This window comes from Otolemur garnettii, unplaced genomic scaffold (genome assembly GCF_000181295.1).
Source record: "Otolemur garnettii isolate 467f Iridium unplaced genomic scaffold, OtoGar3 scaffold00039, whole genome shotgun sequence".
Lineage (NCBI taxonomy): Eukaryota > Metazoa > Chordata > Mammalia > Primates > Galagidae > Otolemur > Otolemur garnettii.
This window is the reverse complement of record NW_003852434.1, coordinates 11,473,222-11,483,512: the sequence shown is the minus strand read 5'-3', so window position 1 is coordinate 11,483,512 and position 10,291 is coordinate 11,473,222. Positions and strand designations below refer to the sequence as shown.

At 41.5% G+C, this 10,291-nt stretch overlaps 1 protein-coding gene across 3 annotated transcripts; it reads left to right on the top strand.

Moving 5' to 3' along the window:
- The first annotated feature begins 1,059 nt into the window (after positions 1-1,059).
- CCNG2 (cyclin G2) lies at positions 1,060-10,010 on the top strand. 3 transcript variants are annotated; one of them, XM_003790061.3, is made up of 8 exons: positions 1,060-1,344; positions 2,271-2,408; positions 3,037-3,174; positions 4,340-4,590; positions 5,088-5,166; positions 5,240-5,338; positions 7,081-7,286; positions 8,606-10,010. In XM_003790061.3, the coding sequence occupies exons 2-8, from the start codon at positions 2,271-2,273 to the stop codon at positions 8,727-8,729; spliced, it is 1,035 nt and encodes a 344-aa protein (XP_003790109.1). In that variant the 5' UTR covers positions 1,060-1,344; the 3' UTR covers positions 8,730-10,010. The 3 variants fall into 3 exon arrangements, with proteins under 3 accessions (XP_003790109.1, XP_023369176.1, XP_023369175.1); XM_023513407.1 differs by lacking the exon at positions 1,060-1,344 and adding an exon at positions 2,119-2,184; XM_023513408.1 differs by lacking the exon at positions 5,240-5,338.
- Positions 10,011-10,291: the final 281 nt, after the last annotated feature.

Below are 10,291 nucleotides of genomic sequence, written 5' to 3'. Positions count from 1 at the left end.
AAAAAAAAAAAGAAAACAACAGCACAAACTACAATCTCTGGAGGTATATTATTATTAGATGTTTACATACCCTTACTAACGTGCAAAGTTTTTATTAGAAAGTCCCTCGTTCAAATCTTTAAGTATAATAGTATAACAAAACCTCGCATACCCACCATCCAGCCTCAACGACTCTCATAAATTTTTGTTCATCTTGTTTTACCTATCTACTCCATTTTTTCCACCTTGGGCTGGGAAATTTTAAAACAAATATCAAAATATGTAATTATTGAATATTTCGATGCGTACACCCCCAAATGCCAGAATAATTTCTTTGGTGATTGTAAATCAACACAGGACAAAATAAAGGAGGATCAGAGAAAACTCTCCTGTAGTGGAAAAGGTTATCACAAAGGGAGGTCATCTAGCTGTTCGACCTCTTAGGAGGGGCAACAAGAGCGAGGCATTCCCCAGTGACAGGAGGAACTGGCCCGGAGGAAAGTACAGACCCCAAGGACAGGCAACCCAACGCCTTCAAAGCCGCCATCCCACGCATGCGCAATCGAGACCCCAGAGTTGCTAAGGCCCCAAGGAAGACGGTGGCGCAGGATACGGCGAAAGCCAATCAGAGGGCTCGAAGGCCAATCAGTTAGCCAATCCAGACTCGAGAGTGAATCAGGGCCTCAGCACTTGGCTCGCACCCACCCGTATCCAATCAGAGAGCCGGCTACTTTGGGCGGACTTTTCAAAACAGCGAAAACAAAATAAATCGGGGACCTTTAAAAGGTGCGCTGCGACCGAGAAGGGGTCTCCTTCCGCCCCTCAACCCTCTCGCTCCCTTCCTTTCCCTTTCGCATCAATCGCAGAATAAATCCCACACCCCAATGTGCCCTCCGCCCGGGAACCTGACGGGAGGACAAGCTCGGCAAATCCCTGGGGAGCTAAGAGGCCAGAAAGGGTTGAAAACAGCGGCCTAGGGGCGGGACTCTTTTTCAAAGGCCAGAGGAAGTGAAAGATCCCTCCGCGGGGAGTCACGTGCCCCGCCCCCTTGGGGGCGTCGAAAACTCAAAACAAAAATAAGGGGTTTGCAGGGGCCTCCGCAGAGGTGGAGGTGGCGGCGAAGCTGTGGAGGGGCCGGGCTCGACGGCCGGCGCGGCGCCCCTGCACACCGAGGGCGCAGGGAGCGGGATGGAGCCCGGGCTGTGAGGCCGAGGCGGCTGCGGCAGGGAGGAAGGGTCGGATGCCGGTGCAGTGGCCCCGCTGAAGCGGTCGGTCCCCGACCTCGGAGACCGGCTCGGACGTCCGCCGCGCCCAGACCCTCCGGACCGCGACGCCGCGGGCCGGCGGAGGCGCATCTCCGGCAAGGTGAGTGGGCAGGCCGGGATCGCTCTGGGTTTCTTTGTTCGCGGTCGGGACTGCGGGAGGAGGTGGTGTCACAGAGCCCTGGAGCTGCCCTCGCCCCAGCCCTATGGCACTTGGTGCCGGCCGCGGAGAGATGCTAGTGGGGCGAATGGAGGGGGCGACGGGGCTAAAAGGCGATGCTCCACCCTGCGCCCTCCTTCCTCATTTTGTCTCGGGGGCTCGCTGGGGTGGCACTTCTAGGGTTGCGGAACTGGGCATCAGTGGGCGGATGAGTGCTGTCGGGGCTCGGGGTTGGCTGGACTTCTGTCCCCGGGCCCCAGCTGGAGGCCTGTGCCACCGCCCCGCTTTTCGCTCTGGGGCGCTTGCCACTCTGGCACGTCCGGAGCAGGCGCCGCAGCAGCGGCCGGGGAAGGCCTGGGGCCTGGATCCTGCGCGAGGGGCTTCTGGAACTGGCTCCCAGGCGGGGCGGGGCGGGGCGGGGCTCCGGAGTCTCCTCCTCTGGTTCTTTGTTCGGTCGCGAGACTTCTCCTCCCCTCCCCCCTATTATGCAGCTCCCCATCCCCAGAACCAGCTGCAGTCGCTGCCCCCCGGTGCAGTCCCCAGGGCATAAATCTCCCCCCACGCGACTTCAGGTGGGGCAGACCGTGGACACAGCCCGCGGACAGTTTCCTGTTTGTAAAACAGCAGGCGGGTCTGACCCGGCGCTGGCCGGCGGCGCTGACCACGGCCCCTCCCCCTGCCACACCTCCCTGGCCGCTGGGGGATTACCTCGGTTTCGGGCGGACGTGACCTGTGCCCTCGTCTGCGTCTTGCTGGGGTGTGCTGGGCCGCTTCTCTCTGGAGGTACTGGTCGCGGTCCTTTCTGCCCCACTGTACCCCCCCCCCGGCAACCCCCCAGTTTTACGTTATGTGTGGTGTCTTTGCTGCAGATGAAGGATTTGGGGGCAGAGCATTTGGCAGGTCGTGAAGGGGTCCAGCTCCTTGGATTGTTGAACCTCTACCTGGAACGAGAGCAGAGATTCCAACCTCGAGAAAAAGGGCTGAGCTTGATGGAGGCTACCCCAGAGGTAAGGTGGAGGAAAAGATAACTTGCTCAGGCAGTTGATAGGGCTAGGAAAAGATAACTTTTTTTAAAACCCCAATTGAATCACAACTGCAAAGTTTTAAGACCAAAGTTGGTCTTCCTGGAGCACCAAGGTAAACGTTATTACAGAGTCATGGTTTTGTTTCTAAGCAAAAATGCGAGTAGTGATACTGTAGAGAAGGGTTTCTGCAAATGTAGCATTCCCAGCCTGTTGGTGGTAGACTCCTTGTGAATCGAGCTGTTCATCCATGGAAATACCTCTGCATATGAAATATTTATAGTAGGGTCTTAAATAATTTTAAGGAGTAAACAAGGAACCCTCTATCTTCATTCTAAGGGAATTGAATTATATTTGCTCTAATCCTCTGGAATGTGGCAACGGTTTACCTTAACATTGAATTGCTGAAGTGCTTTTATGATATGTATTCTTTAAAAGCAGTGATCTCCACCTTGTCTCTAATGATGTGTATAGCTTTAGTTAAGTGATACCAGTCTTCTCCCTGTATTCTTGAAGATTAAGGCAAAAAAATTACCGTATACTTTGAATCTGTCTTAGCCATCTATGTAGTTCTAAGAAGATTGTAAACTCTGGCTCTTGGTTTTTATTGCAGAATGATAACACTTTGTGTCCAAGATTGAGAAATGCCAAAGTAGAAGATTTAAGGAGTTTAACTAACTTTTTTGGATCTTGCACTGAAACTTTTGTCTTGGCTGTTAATATTTTGGACAGATTCTTGGCTCTTATGAAGGTATTTAATAATTTTTACTAGTACATCTTCGTATTTCCAAATGCAATGCCTAGCCCCCAAAGGTTCAGTAAATATTTATTGAGCTAGTATAATAAGACCCTGTATACATGCAAATTTATAATAATTCCACATATATTTTTTTCCTCCTGTATTTAAATTTAAATGAAGTGAACAAAGTTTCAGTATTATTTAATATAATGTTCAATTTATTTATAAATTTTCATAAAAACTGATAATATTCAGAATTTGTAGTCTCTTATTGCCAGACTAAGAGACTCTACAAATTAAGTGTATTGGTGTATTTTAAGTTAGATTTTGCTGTACTTCTTAAGTACTGTCTCTTTGAAGACATAACAAAAGGGAGACTACTGTTTTTTAGGTATTTGCTCTATATGTATAGTTCTTAAAATAAGATTTTCATATTGTCATCTCCCATCGTGTTTCTTTTGGAGCCCAGATGTTTTTAGTACAGAAATATGACAAAGTATAACAGTATATTAAGGTGACCTGCTGTAGGTCTTTTCAAAGCAATCTCCAACAACTGTTAGAAAAATGCAGTGATTCTTCTGCCAATAGGATTACTGTCAGCTGCAGGGTCAGTTTTCAGGGCACTGAGAAGAAAAGGGCAGCCATCTGTCCGTGGCAGCTTTTTACACACGTCCTGCTCTGCCTACTGATGGGATATTTCTCTTGGGCAAATTATATTGAAGTATGGAATGACTCCTACAAAATTTTATGTGAAAAGTTGAGTAGAAAATATTTTTATATCCAAAGAAGTAGTATACTTTTTTGGTGTTGAAAGGCTTAATTTATATTGGGGGAGACTGTACTGTTATGAATCGCTTAAGTCTGAAATACAAAACATAACTCAGTGCTGTGAATCTAGCTTTAGAAACTGCATGGAATTTTTTTTTCCTCCTGCATTTAAATTTAAATTAAGTGAACAAAGTTTTAGAAAGCCTTTTTTTTAAAGGCAGATTAAAGAAAGTCTGAAATGTGAATATGAGTACAGTTGTCAGTGAAGGGCCATTACAAGTAAGGGAAGCAGCTTGATTGTGTTCTGTCTTAAGAGTAGGAACATCATTACAATAGTCTTTTAAGTGTCATCTTCGCTAAATCAGAGTGACAATTGTTAAAAGAAGCCTTTTGTTCTTTGTTTTTTTAGGTGAAACCTAAACATTTGTCTTGTATTGGAGTCTGTTGTTTTTTGCTGGCTGCTAGAATAGTTGAAGAAGAATGCAATATTCCATCCACTCATGATGTAATCCGGATTAGTCAATGTAAATGTACTGCTTCTGACATAAAACGGATGGAAAAAATAATTTCAGAAAAATTGCACTATGAATTGGAAGCTACTACTGCCTTAAACTTTTTGCACTTATACCATACTATTGTACTTTATCATACTTCAGAAAGGTCAGTGGGATTAAAAATAACAGTTTTATAGTTTGAGCTTTGTTTTGGCTAACAATGAAGCATTAGAATGCCAGTGACTTTTATATTTTTACCCCCTTCAAATGTTCAACTTGGACTTTTGGTGACAAGTCTTTAAAGCCATTTAAAGCCCCTAGACAAAATACCTGAGAGAGATGTTCGACTTGGGTCTTCCCCTTTGCCAGAAGCTCTGGTACTTTTTACTCCTTCTGTATTCCTTCCTGTCTAATAAAATCCTATCTTACCACTGGGAGGAAAAAATATAAAGCCATTTAAAGGTAGGTGTGGTGACTCACACCTCTAGTCCTAACACTTTGGGAGGCCAAGGTGGGATGATTGTTTGAGCCCAGGAGTTTGAGACTGGCTGGGCAATGTAGCAAGACCCTGTGTCTAAAAAAAGGGAAGAAAAAAAATTTATAAAAAGACGTTTAAATCTTTGAAAGTTTAATACATCCTTATTCTTTTTTTGGATCATATAGGAAAGAAATACTGAACCTTGATAAACTAGAAGCTCAGCTGAAAGCTTGCAACTGCCGACTTGTCTTTTCAAAAGCAAAAGTAAGTCAATTTCTAGCTTATGTATGTCTTACAGTTTCTTATTTTGGATTAAAAAAATTTTCTTTTCTTGTAGCCATCTGTATTAGCTTTGTGCCTTCTCAATTTGGAAGCAGAAACTTTGAAATCCGTTGAATTACTGGAAATTCTCTTGCTAGTTAAAAAACATTCCAAGGTAAATATCTTCAGTCCTTATTCTTTAAAGCACGTTTCTTTCATAATGTTTCATTTGTTTCTGTGGTGACTTAAACATTAATACTTTCTGGGTTTTTTTTTTTTTGTCGTTTGTTTGTTTTTCAGTTTTTGGCCAGGGCTGAGTTTGAACCCGCTACCTCTGGCATATGGGGCCAGTGCCCCACTCCTTTGAGCCACAGGCGCCGCCCTGGGGGTTTTAACTTTTACACCAGTTTTCTTTTTTTTATCTTGAGTGTTAAAGTTCTCAACATACAGCTTTGCCGCAGACAATATTAATTTAGAAGGGAGCGTGGTCACTCAGTCCAGCTTCTTTCTGCATGTCGGGGTCTTTTCTGCAGTATTCATACCTTTCTGATGTTTTTGTTATGTGGATACCTTGTATAATGCTTAAGTCAGGGCGTTTGGTGTGCCTGTCACCAAAATAGTGTTCATTGTACTGGGAAATCATTTTAGAGTAGGCTTACAGATAGAAAGTCTAGGTGATAGTCGCAAGCCAGAGTGAGGCTATCAGACTCGAACTGTGGTTTTGGAAGCCGAGCATGGAAATGAGGCAAGGAGACGTGAATGACCAAAATTTGGACCTAATGGCAGAGAGAATATTGGCATAATTGGCAAGAAATTTGGGAGAAGTTAATTTTAGGTGCTTGTATATCCAGGTAGGTAGGTGTCCTAGGCAAGCATTTGGTTGTCTGGAATAAAGTCTCAGAAAATAAACCGCAGTTAGAGATTGAGATTTGGAATTTCTCAAAAAGAAGCAATGATTGAAACTGTAAAAACTTGTGGAATCTTTTGGGTAGGAGTCACTTGAAGCTCCTTCCTCCAGTAGGAGCCAAGTGAAGTGAAGTTCTTCCCGATGGTGAAGAACCTGTCAGATTGGAAAGAGGTTTTAAGAAGGTTTGGTCAAGAGTATTGGATTTTGAAGAGAGGTCCAGTGTAATGAAAATTGAAGGGGGTCACTGAGAACCTGAGAGCTTAGGGTAGTGGAGTAGTGAGCAGGGAGAATCAAGAAGCTGGATTAGAAGGGGGTTAAGGCTGTAGCTGTGTTGGGTAGAAATGGAGACCAAGATGTTGTGGGAACAGATTTGTCTGTGGTAAAAGTATGTGCAGTGTGAAACATTGTATCATAACATAGGTAACTTCATGGATTTTGTTTAAATCATGATTTTATTACTTTTAATCTGAACTTTTTATTGATAGTGGTATCTGAAACCTCTTCAGTGAAAAATGATTCCTTGAAATAAACTGGGTCACTACCCAGGGGTAGAGGGACTTTTTGGGACATTTCTTTCATATTGGACACTTCCCCTTCCATTTGTGTTGGGTGTCTACTATAAATGTGTACATTATTAGCAATCTAAGCAATAAATTGCTTTCTGTAACAGTGTTTCTATTGCAAAAGGATTGTTAAGTTCCTTTGCATTCAGACTATTAAACAATATAACTTGATAGTTGGTCTGTTGACAGACCCAGAGTGTTTTATGTATTGAATCCTATATAAATTATACTTCTGATTCTCTTCCTCTTGGTTTCCAAATTTTGTCGGCACATTGTAATCACCTGGGGAGCTTTACAAACTCTTGTTCTGAGGTCACATTCATTATCAATTAAATCAGAATCTCTGGGGTAGGAGCCAGGAGTCAGTGTTTCTTTATAGATGATGCCAAGTTGCACCAGGTTTGAGAAGCACTGTTGTAACTTCTTCATTAAAACATTTCTTTTCAGATTAATGACACTGAGTTCTTTTACTGGAGAGAGTTAGTTTCTAAATGTCTAGCGGAATATTCTTCTCCTGAATGTTGCAAACCAGATCTTAAGAAGTTGGTTTGGATTGTTTCGAGGCGCACAGCCCAGAACCTCCATAACAGCTACTATAGCGTCCCTGAGCTGCCAACAATACCTGAGGGGGGATGTTTTGATGAAAGTGAAAGGTAAGCCGGTTTCTTCACTAATTATACTTTCCCAGACTAAATGCCACCTTTTTTATACTCAAGACAGAACTATGGAATAGTAAAAAATAAGGCATCAGAGAAAGACTCTACTAACATTTCTTCAGGTAAGAAAATAAACCAAAAGTAGTTTCGTTAAAACAGGTAATGATTTATGTGGCCTCACCCCGACCTTTTAAAATTGGTTGTTTTTCATCTTCATCCTCATGTCCCTTGCTCTTTATTTATTTTTCCCTTCATCTTTGGAGATAAACTTTAGTTAAAAAAATTTTTAAAGAAAAAAACTAAATACTGAAGCAGCATTTTGGACTGTTTAATGTTAGTGTGAATTCCTACTATGGTGCTCTAAGGTGGAGATTGTGGCACCCCAGGCTAGAAAATAAAGGGAACCACCAGCACTAACGGGGCAGTCGCCTACAGCTGGTCTTACTTTTGTCCACTGTCATTGTCTTATTCAGAGTTTAATTATTTTTGTTTATAAAGTAACTGTTTAATTTTACTGAATTTGATTGTTTTGTGCTATAGAGATAAAGGACCAGAAGTTTCATTTTCATAGCTTGTTAGTATCTTGCTTTGATATTTGAGAATATCAGAGATGCCATTATTGATACAGAAAGACAAGCTAACAGATGACGTCATAGGAGAGACATTGTCTATAGTCAGCATTTATCAGATTTGAAATATTTAGTGTTCTTTGGGCTGGGCATGGTGGCTCATGCCTATAATCCTAGCACTCTGGGAGGCCAAGGCAGATCGCCTGAGCTCAAGAGTTAGAGACTAGCCTGAATAAGAGTGAAACCCTACTTCTCAAAAGAAAAAAAAAAAAATAGCCTGGTGTTGTGGCGGCCGCCTGTGGTCCCAGCTACTTGGGAGGCTGAGGCAAGAGATCACTTGAGCCTAAGAGTTTGAGGTGGTTGTGAGCTGTGATGCCACAGCACTCTACTGGGGGCAAGAAAGTGAGACTGTCTTAAAAAAATAAAATTAAATATTTAGAGGTCTACAATTAATTGCTGATAGAGTTATTCACTGGTCTAAGAATAATAGTTTGGCAATTAGTAATTTGTTTAAACTTCTTAAAATCTGCATTTTCTAATGAGATTACTGTAGACTTTGCTGTAGAAAGTCTTCATAAATTAAATTTTATCTCTATGAAATTTAAATTTTGAATGGAAAAATCCTAACAGAACTGTTCATATGGCAGTTTTATTTTGCTTATAAAATATTTAAGTGTATGATTCATCCTAAAAAAAAACTGTAAGTGTATTTTAAGTGATGGTATCCTCTTGTGTTTTTCCTTTTAGTGAAGACTCTTGTGAAGATATGAGTTGTGGAGAGGAGAGTCTCAGCAGTTCCCCTCCCAGTGATCAAGAGTGTACCTTCTTTTTCAACTTCAAAGTGGCACAGACCCTGTGCTTTCCATCTTAGAAATCTGCTTGTTTTGCGTTGGGATTTATACCTACAGGTTTCAAAGCAATAAGTGGGGGAGTAGGTAGTTTCTGGTTCAGCCCCTATCTAGGCAGGGATTACACAGACTGGAATACCTACCTTCTATTTATTATTCAGATCAGATCTGGCCTATTTTCATATTTATCCTAAGCCATCAAATGGGTTAGTGCCTCTTAGATAAGTATCAGTAATTTAGACCTTGGCACTTTATTTTTCTTGTTGATCTTTAGCTACTTGGGGGAGGAGGGAAGGTGCTTATACCTTCAATTTATTACTTTACAAAAGGATTTTTAAAGCTAAATAATGTAACTTATCTTGAACATTTTATAACTCTTCAGGTGTCTTTATGTACGCAGACTGGAAGTGTGCAAGTGCTCCTGAGCAGGGACGCTGGGTAAATCCCTCAGGGGTTTATCTTAGATTTCCCCTTCCTCTTTCCTCAGAAAAGAACATACTCTTAAATGTCAAACACCATTTTTGTTTCATTTTTTTAAATGAGCAGTGTCTATCCGATGCAGATCCTATAAATTTAGGAATTATAATGCCATTTCTGTGAATTTTAGTATGTAATGTCTTTATTGAGGTTTCTGCTAAAGCAGATATAATTGACATGCTAAGGCTGTTGGTCGCATTACTAATGCCTAAGCATTGTCAGACTATAGTATTATTTCAATGTTATTTAAAAAAATCCATAATCTGCTAGTTTTGCATGTATCTGTATGAAAGCAGTGTGGGAAGTTAAACACAACTAGGTAACTATGGAGTTGATAAGTGTTGAGCTAGTATACATTTTATCTCATTTTCTTATATTAAAAAATGTCTGCATGATTATATTTTATTTTCTTTGTAATTGACATTTCAAAAATAATGTATTAGCATATGGGAGCCAAGATTGAGTATGAAGTGAAAATAACCCAAGTGTTTGTAGTATTATTGTTTTAAGCAGATCTGTGTGGTGATACAGCCATAGAATGGGAATGTGTATACTCTGTACACGTAAGATTTTGTACAGAGAATTTTTAATTTTATAAACTGTATATGAAAATGTAAATCTTTAAAGATGTACATAAAAATACTGTATTTTTTTACCTTGTGTGTGTGTGATAGTCTAGTCATTGCATGTAAATATAATTTATTGTGTATTCTGAGTTACAAATCATACATGACTTTTTTATTGGTAAGTCAGCATCCATTGGATGTTTTCAGGAGTGACTCTTTTTGAAGTGATAATAGATTATAATTCAAAATAAAATAATGAATTCTTGTTCGAAATCACATCTTAATTTTTAAGCTTTCAATGAAAGTGCTTGCTGTATTTCAGTGAGGAGCCTTCTGGTGAGGCTGGAGTGGTTCCAGGGTAAGCCTTTAACTGTCCACCACAAGTCCTCTAGGTCATAGTTCCTCACTGGTTTGGCCCTTAGCCTTGGAGATAGAGCAACTGTACTTGTCACTTGAGTGTTGACCTCCACCTGGGGTGGACGCCTATGAAGCAAGCTCTCTGAGGCTGATGTATTCCCAGAATAGTACCTATTAATTTACAG

Coding starts and splice junctions, on each gene's coding strand:
- CCNG2 (XM_003790061.3), top strand. CDS start 2,271: ATGAAGGATTTGGGGGCAGAGCATTTGGCAGGTCGTGAAGGGGTCCAG. Junction 4,591..5,087: donor CTTTATCATACTTCAGAAAG/GTCAGTGGGATT, acceptor TGGATCATATAG/GAAAGAAATACTGAACCTTG. Junction 7,287..8,605: donor TGTTTTGATGAAAGTGAAAG/GTAAGCCGGTTT, acceptor TTTTCCTTTTAG/TGAAGACTCTTGTGAAGATA.